A 19504-nucleotide genomic window follows, 5' to 3' on the forward strand; every position below is an offset into this window, starting at 1 on the left:
ATGTTAATTATTGAATCTGATGAAGAAATGAAAACTATGGAAACAAGCATAGTTGGTTGCATCGTCGAACGTAGATTATTTAAAATGAGAAAACTTGTAAAAAATAAAAGACAAAAAAAAGTGAAAAATTTATCAGGATTACATTAAAATAAAAATTTACATATAATTATCTTGATCTAAAATTGATAATTAAAAAATATTAGATAATTTAATATATTTAATTAAATTATTATTTAATAATTTTCAATTATTAACTTTATATAAAAAAAATTGTACGTGAAAATATTTATTTTATGTTAATCTTTTATAAAAAATAGATTTAATTTAAAGCATATGACAACATGGTTTTTTTAGCACTGATATTTCTTGAATTCAAATACGAAATCACTTATTAGACTAAATAAATATGTATCCGTCCATCCATTACAGTCGTGAGTTATAGTGAATTAGTAATTTCTTTTAAAGAATCATTATAGTTTTATTATATTTTGTGAAAATAAAATCTAATTTTTTATAAATATGAGATATCTTTTACTTTGTGAACTGAATTAATTTATTTAATTTTAAAATACTATTAAAATTTTCGGATCTAATATTATTGAGACATTCATTTGTAAATGTTTAGACAATAAATAATTATTTTTGACATAAAGAGGTGTATTATAATTCCACATAGGTGGGAATCCAATGATTTAATATATGTTTCTTTTGAAATGAGCAAATTGTCCAATAAATTATTAGCCCCAAGAAAAACAGCAATATTTGCTTACATCAAAGAAGTTAACTAGTTGAATAAGAGTAAATAATCATTTCTGACTATAAATAATTTAGATGTTGATAAAATTAACCATAAAAAATTAAAACTAAAATTATATTCATAAAAAATTAATTTTATTTTTATTTGAAGAGGTCTAAAAGGTGACTCGAACTACCGTCACCGTTGATGACATTGAACCATAGTAGCGACACACACACGAACCACCGTCGACATTGAACTATAACAGCGGCAACTCGAACCACTATTGCACACACACAAAACTACCGCCGCCGACATTGAATTAATTTGGCCAATGCGTAGGAGAAACGACATTGTCAATTTGGTGAAGTGTGCTGCTCGTAAAGTTAAAGATGCTCCAGCTTAATTTGAAGACCTAACAAAACCAAGGCACTGATTTCTATCTTCTTATGAGCAACTTCAACCTCGATTTTTTTATTTTTTATTTTTTGCCCTAGTGTTTTAAAATTTAACATAAAGATGACGAAGAAGAAGAAGAAATAGAGAGAAGATGGAGGAAAAAGAAAAGAAAAAGAGGGAGGAGAGACGGTACCAGTGAGACTAAAAACTGTCGTCGGTTATTGGCGCGGCAAAGAAGACAAAGAAGGAGACATGGGGACGTCAAAATGAAATTTATCTTTCATGAATACAACTTTAATTTTAATCTTTCATGATCTGTTTTGTCAGCCCTTAAATCACTCACAATAAAAAATGACTATTTACTCAGTTAAATAATTTGGATTGATGGAATGGATAATTTACTCGTTTATTTAAATAAATATCGAGAGTTTAGTACAATTTTGATTTATGTATACAACAATCTACTAATTAATGACAAATTTTAAAATAAAATTTAATTTAAAATAAATTAATTTTTAATATATCAAATGACGAGATACTATAGAATTTAAAAAAAAGGGTGAGAATTTACATGTTATTATCTTTATGTGAAATTGATAATTGAAAATTATTAGATAATAATTTAGTCAAACTTATCAAATTATCTAACCATTTTCAAATATCAACTTAATATCAAAACATTGTGAATTTTCACCCAAAAAGCCCTAGTTATTTAGGGTTGAGAAATTTGGAATGAATTCAATGTGTATCAGTAAGTGTACGAATATCGATTTCACATGTGGATTCAGAAAATAACATTAATTAAGAAGAAAACTAAAAAAAAATAACAAATTGAACTTGAAAGAGGCAATGAATATAATAGCCGTTGGTATAATGCGCGCGCCATAAATACTTAAATAGTTACCATTTCCCAAACATGAAAAAAAAGGGGGGAAAAGTTACAGTTTTCTATTATAAATTCCAACGTGGTTGTACTTGTAAATACATTTTCTAATCGCCACAGCTTTTGTATAATTGTCTTACACATTTACACTTGTGAGATCCTCTTTAATATCGTATATTATATTGTATTATATTATATATTAAAATTAATCAGAGTTTCAAAGTTTACATACAGTGGACGGATTCTAATTACTCATTTTCGATCTTCAGACCAGAAACAGACAGAAGTTCTTCATTATCATTTAAAAAAAAAAGGATTAAAGTATCAAATTGTTTTCACGTGTTAATTAATCTGCCATCATTTTTTTTTTTTATCTAGTTTGGTACATTGGTTTCTAGAAGGTATATACTTCTGTATTCTGGTTGCTAGAAGGTATATACTTCTGTATTTTTTTTAAATTCAGTTTCTGTTCAAGTTTATTTTTATTTGTGTCTCATAAGTCACATATATGCTTCTTTTTTATTTTTGCCATGAGTTTGTTTAAAATTATACAACTTAACTAAAGTAGGTTTGATTCTAAAATGGTGCAAAAGACCAAAACTAAAGGAAATTACATCTCAGACCCCCTCTACAATAATCAGAAAATTCTAGGCTAAGCTGTCTTTGTTTTTTATTTTTCTGGACGTGAAGCGTTCTTTGTTTCATCAGAAGAATTGGGGTGGTCACTGTTCTGGCCCTTTCCAAAGCCCAGATAGTTGATTTAAAATCTCAAAAGTAAGTTTGATAAAATGTCTGTTTCTATGGATCGGCCCATTTAATAAGATTGACAAATACAAGTCAAGGATTGTAAACTAGTCCCAATCTGCACTTCAAACATTCTTTCTTTAATAGTTTAATGTGCTTACAGATGTCCTGCTCAACGTTAAGGATTACATGTCCAAAAAAAAACGTTAAGGACTGAAATTGTTGACCAAAAAGGAAAAAGATTTTTTCAACTCGTATTTTCGGTCTGGAAATTCAGTTCTATAAGTGGGCTAGGACAAAAAGGAACGTTTAACATGATGGCATCAAACTTCTCTAAATTGAGTCAAACTAAAAAATATATATAATTTTACCAATATCCTTATTTTAGATGTTTTTTCTACATCGTTACACGGCTTACATCCTTTGCTTGGAGAAGAAAGAGGAAAGCGGGGGCGGCTGAAGTGTATGAGAACCGTTTGAAGTATAGACAGGACTTAATCATGAACATCAGCTTATGTGGTGTGTGGCGCATCACTGCATCATGTTTTGCAAGGTGCCACAGACAGTAACTTGATGTACTGCCAAGGTTTCTTAGACATAACATCTCAGTTTTTCTTTGTTTATGGTTTTAGTTTTTCTTAGGCAGGTGGGATTAGACTGGAGACTAAAAGAAAGTACACCATCTTGGAGAGAGAGAGAGAGAGAAGAGTGGGACTATGTTACTGCAACTAAATGTTCTATCGATGAGAGACAACGGCAGCACAATCCTATCACACCAATCTCAGAATGTTCGTCTCTTGGTGAAAAGGTTGATTATACACCTATATAATAAAAGAAGTGAAAGCAGCGCTTCATAAGAAACGATCCGTTAATGTTGTAAGTTACCTTCGCAACCAAATCACTTATATGCACCGGTTTCAGCAGCCAAAAGAGAAGCAAAAGGATTGAAAAATTTAGAACTCAAGATTATATGGCACAATACAATGTCACAAGGAGGGGAAAAAAAAAAGAAAAAAGAAAAAACATGAAGCTTGAGAAGCTTTATTGAGCAAAGCTACTTATACAAACAAACACCAACAAACGGCAGGTGGAGCAATTGCTTTCACCAAAGTCTTTGTTTTTCCTTTTTAGCCTACAAGTGCTGTCCGAGCATCACTAACCTCCGACTAAAAAAATTTGCCCCCTCTCTCCCTCTTAATAAGAGGGTTAAAACATGATGTGGGGTGGCAACGAATATTCTATGGCATAGCTCCTTTCTTACTCAGCTCTAGATTGGCCGGCACGAGATGACAGGATAATACCAACAATGAGACCGTATAGAGCAAGAGCTTCAGCGAAGATGAGGATGAGAATCATTCCAACGAAAAGTTTTGGCTGCTGTGCATTGGCTCTGCAGACGGAGATTAATTAGTCAAATAAGAAATTTAATTGGAATTGCTGGGAAACATATCAACCACCACATCAAATTGAAAGCATAACTGAGGTTAGTGACGGCAAAGCACATGTTCAATCAAGGGCCATACTCTGTTCGATGGTTAAGATGGCCAGGGACATAGCATCACTGACTTCATAAGAGAACAGTCTAAAGTGTAAACTGTAAAGTGTAAATATACATACCTAGGGTCAGATATCTTAAGGTGCATTGATAGTGTTTGATTAGGTGCTTACCAATAAGCCAAAAACTAAACTATAGTTTTTAGTAAGGGTCCAACTCCATTTCTTTATAGTTTCTCATAACCACATCTAGCATAAGGGTTTGTGCCCATTACAGACGCCATATACTCGGATGTTAGGCTTATGGAATCCTATGGCTGACGAATTGACGATGGTAAAATAAAACCAACAATTGGAACAAATTACTAATATATTGAGCGTGAATGCAAGACTCTACGGAATCAGGAAGCAGAGCTAAACTAAAATACACACAAGGCATTCTAAAATGATGTTTGAAATGAACAGGTAATCATAGATGAGATAGTAAGTTAGAAAAAAGAATATACCTAACACCAGCATCACCAACAATGCCAATAGCCATGCCGGCAGAAAGCCCGGCGAGGCCACAGGCAAGACCAGAGGAGAGATGTGCATAACCATCAAAGAGATAATAGGATTTGGCCTTAGGGTTAATTCCTGTACTGATAATAACAGCAATAATAAGGCCATAAATACCCAAAACTCCAGCCATAACAACAGGTACAATAGACTTCATCACCAGCTCAGGTCTCATCACGCCCATCGAGGCCACGCCGACGCCACTCTTTGCCGTGCCATAGGCAGCTCCCATACCTTCCATCAGTTCAAATCAAACTCTTAATTATTAATAACCAAACCCTCCAGATCAAGAACGACTAACAACCAAATCTCAAAATCTTGTCTATTTATTTATTTTTCCAAAATGAAACCAATTCAGCAATTCAATAAAATTTTAAAGCTTATATTACAAGGGAAAAAGTATAAAAAAAAATATAATATTAAAAGCTCATTAAATCCAACAAAATCTACTCAATAAGCAATCGGAAGCACAAATGAATCAAGAAACATCGTACATATAAGCTGAAAAAAAGAATCCAGCAACAATTTAATTGATTTTCCAAAGAGATTGAAAATCAAGCTCAAACAACTAGCTTATCAGCACTAGATTGAAAATTTAATTTGCAGAGAAAGAGAAACAGAAAACGATGCAACTATGTAAAGATCAGGAAAAGAGAAATCTAGATCGAATTGCGATGAATGATTGTTATGGAATGAAGAAAAAACGTACAGGAGAAAACAAGTGCAGCTGCGGCTCCAAGGAAGCCAAAAAACGGTGCCGTCTCATCGCCGCTGAACGGAGCCATTGATTACACTTTCTCTTTGTCTTTCGATTTCGGATCTGATGTTCTTGTGATCTGAACGAAGGTGTGATCACACAAAGAAACTCACGGCTTCCAGGCTCCGATCTGAAGAGGAACGTGGAATCATTTCATCCATTGCTTTATAATTAGTTCATTATTACACGTCAATTATTCACAACATTGGGCCTGTGATGGGCCTGTAATGGGCTTGTTTGTTTGCTTAATAGGCTTAGCAATTTTAACACGTGCAAAATTAAATAAAAGGGAATGATTACGAGACTCGTGACACTGTGTCACTGTCACTCACAGTTAGAGGCATATAGACTAGAGCTGAACCGAGCTTAGAGGTGTTGTGATTCACTGATTTGTGAAGCTTGAAGCAAAGAAGAAAATGGCGACAACACTCAACAGTGGCTTCACAATGCCTATCATTGGACTTGGTGTTTGGCGCATGGAATCTCAACAAGTCAAGGATCTCATCCTTAATGCCATCAAAATTGGTTATCGCCACTTTGATTGTGCTGGTATTTTTTTTAATTATTATAATAAAAATAATTTAGAGTCTTAATTCATTTTTTTAAGTCATAATTTTGATCGCAAAAGATATCTATATATAGATCTACAATAGCTAGTTCTATTAATTAATATTCGTCGATGAGATTGACTATTTTTGTCAACTTCTAAAAAAAATATACTAACAAACAATGATTAACTTAATGTGAATCTGACATTTATTTAAAAGTTTATCACAATGATATTTGTTATTAAGATTATCAGTTTTTATCAGCTTTTACAAAAAAATATAGTGACAAACAATTGTTAATTAGTTGTAGATCTAAATTCTATTTAAAAATTTGTTGATACATACATAAATTGATATTCAAATTCTTAATACTTATGAAAACGAACGAGTTAATCACTCGACTTTTAACTTTTATCTTTCTATTCAATATGATTACTGCCATAATTAGTCTTTTAATGACACCTATTTTTGTTCAGCTGGACCAGAGAAAAAAAAATCTAGATTTGGACTATTTTGAGCAACTTTTTTCATAAGATTATTATTTTGTCATTATAATTATTTAAATCTACAGGTATTATATTAAAAAATAATTATGGGTGTTACATAAAATTAACTTTTGATTAAAAAAATTAAAAATAGTTTTTTATTAAGATAATTTGATTAAAAAACATAAATAAAAATAATGAAAATAAATTTTATATTATTTGATAAATAATTAAATCATTTCATATATAAACTAAAAACACCTTAAACAAACTATTTTTACTAAAAATATTATTCGATAATATAACTTTATATAATTTCTTTTCAAAATTTAATTTTTATTTTGAAAAGTTACATATATAATTAGTTTAATTAAATTCTTTTATGTATTTATGAAACTAAAGAACTTTTATTATACACATACAACATTACAATTTTTCGTAGAGCCAAGAAAATTATTTGTAAAAATAATAAGAATTTATTTAAATTTTGTTTTTTATGTAATTATATTAATATAAGTTTATAGTGAATATATATTGGTAAAAGCATACATAAAAAAAATAAAGTGGTGTACAAATTAAAATAAACTTCATTGAGTTCATTCTGAATTTAAACAAAGTGTAAGAAAAAAAAATTGACAGTCTAAATGAAAATTCACGAGATATTCCTCCATAGTCCATCCCTATTCCAAGTTCCAAATACAATGACAAGTGTCAATAAATAACTACTGCTCGTCTTAACCTTTCCTGAAAAAGCTGATAAATACTTCCAAATACAATGAGAAGTGCCCATGAATAAAATTAGAGGTTAATAATTAAATTACTTCTTGAAAAATAAAATATTTTTAAAATTTATTTTTGAATTTTTTTTAAATTAAATTGATCTTTTAAAAATTACAAATTAATTATATTTGTCCTTCGGTCACTCTATTAATAATTTTTTTTTAAAAATTAATGCTATAAAATGTTAATTAATAATATATATAATATTTAATATGTCTAATTAGATATTAACCAAATATATTTATAAAAATTTATTAATTTAGTCATTTTTTTCAATTACAAAAATCATATTTCTAATATTACTTACCGACTAAATTAATAGATTTTCTTAAACATATTTAGTTAACGTTCAATTGAACATGTTATGTGTCATGTATGCTATCAGTTAACATTTTACATCATCAATCCTTGACAAAAACTATAAGTAGAGTAACCGAATCACGTATACGATTAATTCGTAACGTTTGAAAGACCAATTTAATTAAAAAAATATTTTAAAGACAAATTTAAAAAATATCTTATCTTTAAAAAACTAATTTGATTATTAACCCATAAAATTAGCCACAATAAATTTACATATATAGATACTTTTTGTCATCTATACGAAACATTTTGCTTTATTTTATTAATTTATTAAATCTTGTCATCATTGATCTTTTAGTACTTTTCTTCTCTAATAAATGTTTTAAGTCGAAGAAATAGTTAAATTTGTTTAAGAAAAATTACTCTTTTTTAAATTAATTTTTAAAAGATATTTTTAATTAAATTTATCATTTAAAAATTTTAAGTTAATCAAATTAATTCTTTCGTCATTTTTTTTGTTGATCGCGTTAAAATTTATTGACATTACACGTTAAGTAATATTACAGCACACACCTAAGAATCTTAATTAATTGTTTATATGATAAATTTTTTAAATTATATCAAATCAAAATCTAATTGCCGGGGACTTTGAAGTATTAGAATTTCTTAATTTAGAATTGATTTGATATAATTTCATAAACTTATCATATTAGCCATCAATTAGGACTACTTAATGTGTATTGTGGTATATTAACAAATTCTAATGTCGTTAGCAACGGAGTGAGACTAACATGACTAACTTAAAATTTTTGAAGCATGAATTATATTTAAAAAAAAATTCGGAGACCAATTTAAAAACGAATAATCTTTTAGTAATTAATTTGACTATTTACTCATTTTAAATTAGAATAAAATATACTTTTGTATCTAATATTTTTAATTTATTTAACTTTATTCTTAATATTTTTTATTAGTGCCAAAATTACTTAGTACATGTTTAATTTTGTCCCTAATACTTTAAATATAATTAACGTCTACAAAAAAATTTGATATAAATAAAAAATGTTAAAAATAAAATTAAATATTGTTTAAAAAACATTAATTTTAAAATTAAAAAGTATATTTTATTCTTAAAATGATGAATAAGCAAGTTTAGTTTTGGCGTTTTCCGTTTTGGGCTAAATGAAAAATTAAAGCTCACTATCTTCGCTAAATTGGAGTAGTGTTTGTGTAATTTTTGTCGATGATGAGTTTGCTTCCTTTTTTTTTTTAACTCTCTAATGTGATGTGATTGTTGACTACATTTGAATGCAATGGATTTGCAGCTAAATATAAGAACGAAGAAGAGGTTGGAGAGGCGCTTAAAGAGGCCTTCACTAGTGGTCTTGTTAAAAGGGAGGATCTTTTCATTACCACCAAGGTCACTTTCACAGTTTCACCTTCTCAACAAATCAATATTTTTTGTTTATTGTATAGTGACCCTATTGCCCTTGGGAATTCAATTTGATTTCAGCTTTGGAATTCTGATCATGGACACGTTGTTGAGGCCTGCAAGGATAGTCTCAGAAAACTTCAATTGGATTATCTGGATTTATATCTAGTTCACTTTCCTGTTCCTACAAGGCACACTGGTATATAAGTTTTTTTTATATTTATTCTTTTTTTTCTTTCTATATATAATTAAAGTGATAATACTAAAAAGATAAAAAATAAAATAAGTCAAATTTGTCTTATTAAATATTTATTAATTTTAATAATAATTAATAAATATTAAATAAGACCAATTTTAATTATTTTTTATGAATTTTTATTGTTACTAAATGTTTTTGTAGTTAGAATTGACTCTGAATTTTGCCTTGATAAACAACACAGAGGACAAAGTCATCTACCCATTAATTTGAAATTACTAATTTGCCCCACACCATTATGAAAACGTAATAAAATCCATGCATGTATGGGCTGACTGTGTGTCCATTTTTTTTCTATAAATGTATCCATGCAGATAATAATGTTGTTTGAGATTGTAGATAGCCAATGCAGTTGTTGAAATTATTAATTAAGAATAGTTAAATGATTTAATATATTTAATTACATTATTATTTAATAATTTTAATTAATAATTTTACATGAAAATAATTACACGTGAATTTCTATGGTTATTAAGGTGATATTGAACATGCATGCAGCTATTGGCAAAACTGCAAGTGTTTTGGGTGAGGATGGGGTGTTGGACATAGATACCACTATATCCCTAGAAACTACGTGGCGCGCTATGGAAGATCTTGTTTCAATGGGCTTGGTTCGTAGCATTGGAATCAGGTACAGTTATTACAATCTTCACTGTTGTTGGTTGCTGATTAATTCTTGGACAAATTCTAGCAAAATAAAATGTGATAGAGAGTTTTTCTTACAGCAACTATGGTGTGATTATGGTAAGAGATTGTTTAGCATATTCCAAGATAAAGCCTGCTGTGAATCAAATTGAAACCCACCCATACTTCCAGCGAGATTCGCTCGTCAAGTTTTGCCAGAAGCATGGGGTTTGTGTCACAGCTCATACTCCTCTTGGAGGTGCTGCGGCTAATACTGAATTGTTTGGTACAGTTTCATGTTTAGATGACCAACTTCTAAAGGTAATTTAATCAATTTTCTAGTTTCCAAACACTAAATGCCAGGCATTGCTTATTCCAAACCACTAAGAAGCAAACTCGACCAATTTATATTATTTGTAACAGGACACGAAAATTAGCCATCAAATTAGACATTAATATAAAATATATATTAAAATATAAAATAAATATTAAAAATAAATTAAACAATATATAAATTTATATATTATTTATATATAAATATATAATAATTGATTTTAATAATGTATACTTAGCATTTTTGTAAGTCTATGCAGTAAAACTTGTTTAATAAAACCAGACTTGTTGTTGTTGTTGTTGTTGTTGAAAGCATTTTGGATACTGAATTAATGAATTAACTTTGGAACTTTCAGGGCCTGGCTGGAAAATATAAAAGAACTGCTGCACAAATTGCTCTTCGTTGGGGGATTCAAAGGAAAACTGTTGTCATTCCTAAATCATCAAAATGGGAAAGATTGAAAGAGAATTTTCAGGTGTTCGATTTTGAGCTATCTAAAGAAGACATGGAGCTCATTGGAAATTTGGACAAGAAATATAGAACTAACCAACCAGCCAAGTTTTGGGGCATCGATATTTACGGTTGAGACTGCGGTTCCTCCTGTATTATGTATACATCATGGTTCTTGAACCTTGAGATTTGAATTATCATTCAGCTCTAGCGAGAGCTAATCTTTGTCTCATTAGATTTGCCTATCTGAACTATGCTTGGTGATGATTGAAAAATAATATGAGACAGTAGATGCCCTAAATAAGAATCCGGAATATTTTAGTTGCTTAACTTGTTTATTCATAAGTTTATTTTCACCCTTTCCTTTTCTCGTTCTTTATGAGAATGTTATCTTTGAAAAAATTTTATAAATGAATTTTGTGATTAGAAATCCTAGTAATATTAAATACTAGCCTTTTCCTATAAACAAAATAAGTTAGGGTTGATGATGAATATCAGTATTGTTGTTAATGAAGTGATTCGTATCGGCCAAAAATGTATATTAGATTTTGAACTTCGTTAGATTCGTATTGGCCAAATTTTTTTTTGCCTCACCAAACACTTGTACATTTATTGAGAACTGAGAAGTAGCATTTTCAAGCATAACCCTCCAATACCCAACCTTTAATTATGGTTTAAGGCTCTTTAATTCTTTAATTTTTGTTAGTGACTAAATAGAAAAAAAAGAAAAAAAATAGAGACAAAATTAAATTAATTGGCTAGGTTTATATCTAAATCTATTAGATGTTGAAGCTCACTTTATGGTTGGCTTCAATTTGAGTGAATATCTGCGTCAAAAGCAGCTGGTTTTACTATACAATCTGCAATACTATTTGTATTTATCTGAATTAAAAGAATAGAGACTTTCCAATTTTAATTCATAACCTTCTGTATATGTTTTGCCAAATTCCATTTCGAAATATTCTTACAAGCATTCTTTGATTTATAAAAAAAAAAGGCTTCTAAACAGTTGTTTCACAAATAACCTCATGAAATCCACTCTCCAAGCAAGAAGTAAACCTCTCCAAATTGCATACAATTCAACAAAAAAAAAACACTGCATACTTCAATTTTTTCAGTGCAACCTTTCAACCAACATCTCTCAGGATTGCGAATGTTACAACCAAAACCAGAATAGCCAAAAAGATCATAACTAAAAATAAATAAAATAAAATTAATAATAATAATTTAAGAGGATATAAACTTATAAAGTGTAACAACGTTATAATTAGTTCATTATTACATGTCAATTATTCACAACATTGGGCCTTTAATGGGCCTGTTTGATTGCTTAATGGGCTTGGCATGTTTCGATCGTGGTGGCCCAAATCAAATAAAAGGGAATGATAGCGAAGTTGGTGGCACTCTTGTCACTCAGGGAAGCTGAACTGAGCATAGAGGTGTTGTGAAGCTTGAAGCAAAGAAGAAAATGGCGATAACACTCAACAGCGGCTTCAAGATGCCTATCATTGGACTTGGTGTGTGGCGCATGGAATCTCAACAAGTCAAGGATCTCATCCATAATTCCATTAAAATTGGTTATCGCCACTTTGATTGTGCTGGTATTTTCTTTTTTCAATTACTATTCTTTTCCCAATTTATTGAATCTTATCATCATCATCATCATCATCATCAATATTTTAGGGTTTTTATTCTCTTATGGATATTTTAAGTTACGAATCAGGAAGTTTAGCTTTGGGTTGATTGAAGAGTCAAAACTTACTATCTTTGCTAATTTGGAGTGTTTTGGTAATTTTTGTTGATGAGTTTGCTATTTTTTTTTTAACCTTTTGATGTGACGATGATAAGTAGGTATATGATTGTTGACTAGATTTGAATGCAATGAATTTGCAGCTGATTACAAGAACGAAGCAGAGGTTGGAGTGGCGCTTAAAGAGGCCTTTACTAGTGGTCTTGTTAAGAGGGAGGACCTTTTCATTACCACCAAGGTCACTTTCACCTTCTCAACAAATCAATATGCCTTTTTTTTTTTCACTAGTAATGGTGATTTCTGAGAATTGCATAGTGACTGTATTTCCCTTGGGAATTCAATTTGACTTCAGCTTTGGAATTCTGATCATGGACATGTTATTGAGGCCTGCAAGGACAGTCTCAAGAAGCTTCAATTGGATTATCTAGATTTGTATCTGGTTCACTTCCCTGTTGCTACAAGGCACACTGGTATACCAGTTTTTTTGTATTTATCCCCCTTTTTTTGGCCTATAAATAGTTAGAGTGGACTCCCTAAACTCATTTCCCATTAATTTGAAATTACAAATTTTTCCCGCACCATTCAGGAAAAGGTAATAAAATCCATTGCTTGTATGGGAGGGTTGTATGTCCCTTTTTTTTCCTTTATTTATTTTAATGGCGACGGGCAAACTTATCTGATAAGGAAGTGGTTTATCTGGTATGTCTCTATAAATGTATATTAGAAGTGTGAAATGAAGATTGGAATCAGTGTTATTCAGCTGCAGAGTGCAGTATATACACATGTACATGAACTCATGAAGCAACACCCTCAGTAACCGAATGGTGCTGAGTCAGTAGAAACAGAAAAATGAAAACTAATTTCCTAATTAACTTGACACTACTAACTAACTGAACATCACTCTACACGTGATTAATTAACTTAATAGCTATTTACAACTCTAATAATATATTCATTCAGATTATGTTGTTTGAGATTGTAAGAAGCAAATGCAAGCATATTTGTGCCATCTCATTCATGTGTGTGATATTTAACATGCATGCAGGTGTTGGTACAACTGATAGTGCTTTGGGTGAGGATGGGGTGTTGGACATAGATACCACTATATCCCTGGAAACTACCTGGCGTGCTATGGAAGATCTTGTTTCGATGGGCTTGGTTCGTAGCATTGGAATCAGGTTTCACTGTTGTTGGTTGCCTGGTTAATTTTTTGATATTTCTACTAGCAATTTACTTGAGAAATTGATCATTCTATTCATGCAAAATAGAACATGATGAAGAGTTTTTCTTGCAGCAATTATGATATCTTCTTAACTAGAGATTGTTTAGCATATTCCAAGATAAAGCCTGCTGTGAATCAGATTGAAACCCACCCATACTTCCAGCGTGATTCGCTTGTCAAGTTTTGCCAGAAGCACGGGGTTTGTGTCACAGCCCATACTCCTCTTGGAGGTGCTGCGGCTAATACAGAATGGTTTGGTACAGTTTCATGTTTAGATGACCAAGTTCTAAAGGTAAGTTATCAATTCTAGTTTCCAAACACCAAAAGCCTGGCATCATTTATTCAAAACCACTCGTTGGATCTCTACGAAGCAAACTTGACCGATTTATTTACAATAGGACATGAAAGCATTGTTTAATCTATTTAGCAAAACTCACCTTATGAGACAAGAATTAGTTGTTTTGTTATTATAGTTGAAAGGATTTTTGGATACTGAATTAACGAATTAACCTGTGTGACTTTCAGGGTCTGGCTGAAAAATACAAAAAGTCTACTGCACAAATTGCTCTTCGTTGGGGCATTCAAAGGAACACTGTTGTCATTCCTAAATCATCGAAATTGGAAAGATTGAAAGAGAATTTCCAGGTGTTTGATTTTGAGCTATCTAAAGAGGACATGGAGCTCATCGGAAGTATGGACAAGAAATATAGAACTAACCAACCAGCCAGGTTTTGGGGAATCGATCTTTTTGCTTGAGTCTATGGTTCCCTTTTTTAGGATCTTTCTTTCTTTTTTGTTGGCATGTATGATCTTTAAAATACCCATATACATCACGGTTCTTGAATCTCTAGATTTGAATTATCATTAAACTTTGTAAAAGCCAATCTTTTTAAGCCCCATTAGATTTGCTTATCTGAACTATGCTTGGTGATGACTAAAAAATCATCTGAGGCAATAGGTGCCCTAAATAAGAATCCAGAAAATTTTAGTTGCTCAACTTGTTTATCCATTTGTTTACTTTACACCTTTCTGGAAATGTTATATTTGAAAAAAATTTATAAACGAATTTCGTATGTAGAAATCCCAATAATATTAAATACAAGCCTTCGTCTATAAACAAAATGTTCATACGCACAGGCACATCTATGAGAATTAACGAATTGCTTTACATCAATCTAACATGAAAAGCATCGTCTATTTGTCTCATAATCTCAGAGAATATATGGTATAACAGCAAACCGACTACTTGGATAATCTTCAAATTTCTGATGATACCACCTGTGTGTTTCCACTGCTGCAAATGACAGATTTGCCAGCTGAACCAAGTGAAAGAAACATGGCAAAGAAAAAAAATCAACTAAACATTTTTTCCCCTTTCAAGAATTAGAAAATCTTGCTAATCTACAATTTATATATTACCACAAAAACAAATAGTAGCCATATGGTTAGATCGGATCCTCCAGTGGCAACCACAAAACTGCCGTATATAACCTTCATTATTGTCAAGCATTAGCCATATTCAACATGGGTCACATAATAGCATAAGGAAAACAGATATGTCTTGAATCTCGAAGCGAACCCTAACAAAATTATTAAATTCAGACAAAGACATGACAAAAAGTTGAAAGACTGTTAAGATTTCAATGGCAAAAGTTTCAAGTGGATGCTACATACAAGAATCTTATGGCATCTTTGTTGATGAATCCAACCCCAAAAAAAAACAGCTGCGCCGATCCAATGCCTCCATCCAAGCCTGACGAGAGGATTTACAACTTGCCAAAGTTCTACCTCCACTGGTGGCATATGATCCTTGCCTACGACGATGAACTTGGTGACTAGATTTACTAGGAAGTAAAACACATCTAAGGCGCAATCAGCACACAGCGACAGTGGTGCTCCTAGGTAGAAGCTAGCTTCGTAAAACAAACAAACCAATCATTCCCATTTTAGTGTTTGCTTGTGTCCAATCAGTGAGTGATAAATAACAAGAATAGTAAAAGGAAATGCAGAATTCATTATTCATCTAAGAAACAGATTCTAAGGCTCTTCAACCTTGAAACTAGATTAAGATTTCAAATCAACGTGCAGCACTTCAAATCTACCTAGGAGTAGTTACATATATATGGAATTAACCATTCACAACTACAGGGTTCTGCTTGCTTTTCCCATACTTCTCTTAGACTTTCTCTTCTGTTTTAGTTTATCTTTTAGTTCGGTGCACAAGGTTTCCCGTCCAAACCTTCCGAAAAACTGTCACCATGGAGCATAAATCTGAATTCCATGTTGTCTCATTCATAAACTAGTAAACTACAAAGCTTTTTGCTAACTAGAACATTGCCATACCCATCCCCCAAAAAGTTTAAGGCAATTTATACACTATGATGTAGCAAACGCATAGCAGCTGAACAACAATTGAATCTTATGTATTAAAATGACAATATCCGTCATAAATAAATGTATTTCGTAGCCTGTAGAAAAAAATCAAATCAAAGTAATTCAATAAGAACAAAGATTATCAGGGTAATGCACTATGATTTCAGATTAATAACAACAAATAGGCCTTTCACACACACATCACCACATTAGGAATATATAATAGTCAAAATTATTCTAATAAAAAAGAGAAAGGGAGTTCAAGGGAGGTAAATTAGAAAGATTATGAAATAAACTTACAACATTCCAGTGAGATAACCAAGGATGTGCATGCGGGCAGAGGGGCTATATTTAAATACATATATGGTTTCAAATAAGCGTCTCAACACTTGAGCTTCCATTAACAAAAGAAGAAAAACAGCTTGCCAAACAGCATGCCTCTGAAACATTGTAGTTGAATCAGTTCTCAGAGCTGAGCCTCCGATCAAGTAGCTTGTAATGGTAGAGTATGCAGATGATTCCCTAACCGGTGGCACCACTGTGTATGCATAACACCAAGTTGCAACAAGCAAGAACGTTGTCCATATTGATGCAACAATATAGAAGTGCAAGAAGAATCTCTGAGGGAGCGTGAATTTCTGCAAAGTCAAATCAAATATATTGCAAAGTTTCAAACTTTCAAGCACCCCATTATTCCATGGATCATATATTCAAATCCATTTCAGTAAAAGGCAAAAAAATTATACAATGGCAATGATAAAAGTAATAAAAATGAAAAGGGTATATAGGGGAAGGAAAGTGATATATTTACCTGGGAAGATGAGTGCATGATTTTTCCCCTTCTAGCAAAACCCAACAATATTGTATGGAAGAAGTTGAGTTTGGGAATTGGGATTGAAGCGATGAGAATGGGAAGTGTACCAGCGATCCATGCTAGTCTCAGCAATTGAGCAAGGACCGTATGCATCTCCAACTCCATTATTATAAGATGATGATGATGATGGAACCTTCAACAGAGAAACATAGTTATTTTTGTGAGTACTAGCTAGGTGACGGTTTGAAATGTTTGGAGGATTACATAAAGTGAAAGCGTAAAGTACAGGTTAAAGAAGATACGAGGAGTAAGCGGTGGAACTACCGAACTAACAACTTTTTTTTTTTGTCAGGGACCGGACAAATAACCTAGTCCAGACCCAAAAACCGAAACTCCAAGCCCCAACCCGACCCGGATTTCAAAGTGGCGTGCCAAAAAGGCAAAAACCAAGTTTAATCGGTTTAAAATGATAAAATTGGTTATTAATTGTAATTGATTATAAAATTATTAAATCGGTTTTAAAAATAAAAATCGATTTTTGTATGTAAATTTTGGTTTTTATAAAAAAATTGGTTTTTTTATACAATTTTTTTTTAAATTGATTTATTTTGAAACTCGTTTTTCTTTTAAAAATTGGATAAAAAAACTATTTTTATACAAGTCAATTTTAATTTAAAACTAAATTTTAACACTTTCAAAAATTAATTTTAATTTATATAATATTATTTTATTGATGAATTAAAAGTCTAATTATATTATGGGTATTATAGAATTAATTGGTGTGATTTTAATACTTTTAATACGATATTATTTTATAGATTTACATATTTAGTTTTTGTTTTAGTTAACTGATTTTAGAATTTGGTTTTGTTAACTAAAATTCAAATAAATATGGTTATAGTTTTCAAAATTATTTTAAAAAATTAAATATTTAGAATAGAGTTTAATTTTAATGCATTGCTAGTGTAAAACATTTTATATAATCGTATANNNTGTCATTATATAATTAAATGCGCATGTACTCACAATACAATTAAATTAAATTGTTTAAAATATAGTTATAATTTTTTTTGGTATAAAAAACGTGGCTGAGGACTTGAGAAAAAGTGAAAACAAACTACACAACAACTTGACGGGGTAAGATAACCCCTCTGCTATCATCAACAATGATCTGAGCTAACTCTTAGTAATCCAAACCGGTTCTAAGACTCTTTTTAGACATTGAGTCAATAACTCTATTTCCTTCCTTATATGTGTGTGCACATTAAATCTGCCACTTCTTTTTTTATCAATTTTATTAAGCTTCTCACCAAAAAATTTGAATGCTGTTCATTTCTTTTTCCCTTCCTCAAAATTTTCTCCAAAGCTTTTGAATCTACTTCTAAGATGACCTTTCGAAATCTCAGATTCCAGGCTGTCATTCCTTGAAATGCTCCCCAGACCTCCGCCTGAAAAGCTGAACACGTCCGTATGTTTATTAAAAAACCAGCAACCCACCTTCCAAATTCATCTCTACACAACCCTCCGCACCCAGTTTTTCCAGGATTCCCAACTGAGGCTCCATCTGAGTTTATCTTAATCCATCTTGAAGGAGGCGGCATCCAACTAATGTATTCTTTCCTCCTTCTTCTTCTGTTGTTTGTAGAATTCATCACCTATTTTAAAAAAAAAAAAAAAAAAAAAAAAAAAAAATAAAATAAGTCTTATAGCATTTTTGAGCTTCTGTTTGCAACTCAAAGCTATAGTTTAGTAAAATCTACAAGAAAATAATACTGAGCTTCCCAAACGGCAAAACCGAGCTAAACACACAATTTGTTGTACTTCAACGTTACTATTATTTATCTATGTTTTTGGAGTTTTGTTTCAATCGCATATATATCTTAAGGTGATTTTTAAGATAGTAGATGGGTGTTTGATTGATATATTTTTTGTGGCGATTAAATCTTCAATAAATTTTATTGGATTTGATGGTTTTTTTTATAGGAAAAAAAAAATTGTTTGATTGCGTCATTTTCAAATCCACCAACACACCGTGATAATAGTTATAAATTTTTAATCGTTTAACTATATTTTAGATTTAAAATGTCCAACCCTAGGAGTAAAGATCTTTAGGATGCGTTTGTTTTTAAGAATAGAATAGGATAAGATACTGATGAACAGAGATACAAAATTTTGTGTTCTTATATTCTGTCTAGTGATAAATTAGAATAAATTATAAAAATTTAATTTATTCTCATTTTTTTCATTCAAAAAATTTGAGATGAAAAATATAACAATAAAAAATATAATTATGAAAAATTAATAAAAATAATAAAAAAATAAAAAATAAGTTGTGTTTTTTGTTAGTGTGTCTGTATTTTTTCCTGTCAAAATGGGCATAAAATACACTAATTCAGTGTTTCTAAATACATTATCTTTATCCATATCTCTTTTAACAAACATAATTTTATATCTTAGTATTCCTATTTTAGTGTCTTATCCTGTAAACAAACGGAGCCTTATATACAAGTCTTGGGTACATATGGTAGGAAGCCAACTGGATGTTATACTCGTAATTAGCAG

At 30.9% G+C, this 19504-nt stretch overlaps 4 protein-coding genes across 4 annotated transcripts; 2 read left to right on the forward strand and 2 right to left on the reverse strand.

Annotated features, from left to right (window-relative positions):
- Positions 1-3706: 3706 nt before the first annotated feature.
- Positions 3707-5720, reverse strand: LOC107476616 (V-type proton ATPase 16 kDa proteolipid subunit). The gene is made up of 3 exons (XM_016096456.3): positions 5524-5720; positions 4763-5048; positions 3707-4152 (listed from the first exon to the last, which is right to left on the reverse strand). The coding sequence occupies exons 1-3, from the start codon at positions 5597-5599 to the stop codon at positions 4020-4022; spliced, it is 495 nt and encodes a 164-aa protein (XP_015951942.1). The 5' UTR covers positions 5600-5720; the 3' UTR covers positions 3707-4019.
- A 206-nt stretch (positions 5721-5926) lies between these two features.
- Positions 5927-11089, forward strand: LOC107476615 (NADP-dependent D-sorbitol-6-phosphate dehydrogenase-like). The gene is made up of 6 exons (XM_016096455.3): positions 5927-6120; positions 9013-9107; positions 9201-9318; positions 9874-10006; positions 10101-10320; positions 10689-11089. Exons 1-6 carry the CDS (start codon positions 5988-5990, stop codon positions 10917-10919), a joined length of 930 nt encoding a protein of 309 aa, XP_015951941.1. The 5' UTR covers positions 5927-5987; the 3' UTR covers positions 10920-11089.
- Positions 11090-12179: 1090 nt separating this feature from the next.
- LOC107476614 (NADP-dependent D-sorbitol-6-phosphate dehydrogenase) lies at positions 12180-14752 on the forward strand. Its single transcript, XM_016096454.3, has 6 exons — positions 12180-12384; positions 12677-12771; positions 12886-13003; positions 13579-13711; positions 13828-14047; positions 14281-14752. The coding sequence occupies exons 1-6, from the start codon at positions 12252-12254 to the stop codon at positions 14509-14511; spliced, it is 930 nt and encodes a 309-aa protein (XP_015951940.1). The 5' UTR covers positions 12180-12251; the 3' UTR covers positions 14512-14752.
- Positions 14753-15284: 532 nt separating this feature from the next.
- LOC107477024 (polyprenol reductase 2) lies at positions 15285-17206 on the reverse strand. The gene is made up of 4 exons (XM_021137436.2): positions 16940-17206; positions 16429-16766; positions 15430-15664; positions 15285-15335 (listed from the first exon to the last, which is right to left on the reverse strand). Exons 1-4 carry the CDS (start codon positions 17105-17107, stop codon positions 15285-15287), a joined length of 792 nt encoding a protein of 263 aa, XP_020993095.2. The 5' UTR covers positions 17108-17206.
- Between the last annotated feature and the right edge of the window lie 2298 nt (positions 17207-19504).

This window comes from Arachis duranensis, chromosome 3 (assembly GCF_000817695.3).
Source record: "Arachis duranensis cultivar V14167 chromosome 3, aradu.V14167.gnm2.J7QH, whole genome shotgun sequence".
In the NCBI taxonomy this organism is placed as follows: domain Eukaryota; kingdom Viridiplantae; phylum Streptophyta; class Magnoliopsida; order Fabales; family Fabaceae; genus Arachis; species Arachis duranensis.

What these genes read in the sequence shown, in the direction of transcription:
- LOC107476615 (XM_016096455.3), top strand. Translation starts at nt 5,988, where the DNA reads ATGGCGACAACACTCAACAGTGGCTTCACAATGCCTATCATTGGACTT. An exon ending in GTTCGTAGCATTGGAATCAG is followed by an intron (nt 10,007 to 10,100) that starts GTACAGTTATTA and finishes TTTTTCTTACAG; the next exon opens with CAACTATGGTGTGATTATGG. An exon ending in TAGATGACCAACTTCTAAAG is followed by an intron (nt 10,321 to 10,688) that starts GTAATTTAATCA and finishes TGGAACTTTCAG; the next exon opens with GGCCTGGCTGGAAAATATAA.
- LOC107476614 (XM_016096454.3), top strand. Translation starts at nt 12,252, where the DNA reads ATGGCGATAACACTCAACAGCGGCTTCAAGATGCCTATCATTGGACTT. An exon ending in ACCTTTTCATTACCACCAAG is followed by an intron (nt 12,772 to 12,885) that starts GTCACTTTCACC and finishes ATTTGACTTCAG; the next exon opens with CTTTGGAATTCTGATCATGG. An exon ending in GTTCGTAGCATTGGAATCAG is followed by an intron (nt 13,712 to 13,827) that starts GTTTCACTGTTG and finishes TTTTTCTTGCAG; the next exon opens with CAATTATGATATCTTCTTAA.
- LOC107477024 (XM_021137436.2), bottom strand. Translation starts at nt 17,107, where the DNA reads ATGGAGTTGGAGATGCATACGGTCCTTGCTCAATTGCTGAGACTAGCA. An exon ending in GGTTATCTCACTGGAATGTT is followed by an intron (nt 15,665 to 16,428) that starts GTAAGTTTATTT and finishes TTACGAAGCTAG; the next exon opens with CTTCTACCTAGGAGCACCAC. An exon ending in AAAGATGCCATAAGATTCTT is followed by an intron (nt 15,336 to 15,429) that starts GTATGTAGCATC and finishes TAATTTTGTTAG; the next exon opens with GGTTCGCTTCGAGATTCAAG.
- LOC107476616 (XM_016096456.3), bottom strand. Translation starts at nt 5,599, where the DNA reads ATGGCTCCGTTCAGCGGCGATGAGACGGCACCGTTTTTTGGCTTCCTT. An exon ending in AGCTGCACTTGTTTTCTCCT is followed by an intron (nt 5,049 to 5,523) that starts GTACGTTTTTTC and finishes AACTGATGGAAG; the next exon opens with GTATGGGAGCTGCCTATGGC. An exon ending in GTTGGTGATGCTGGTGTTAG is followed by an intron (nt 4,153 to 4,762) that starts GTATATTCTTTT and finishes CTCCGTCTGCAG; the next exon opens with AGCCAATGCACAGCAGCCAA.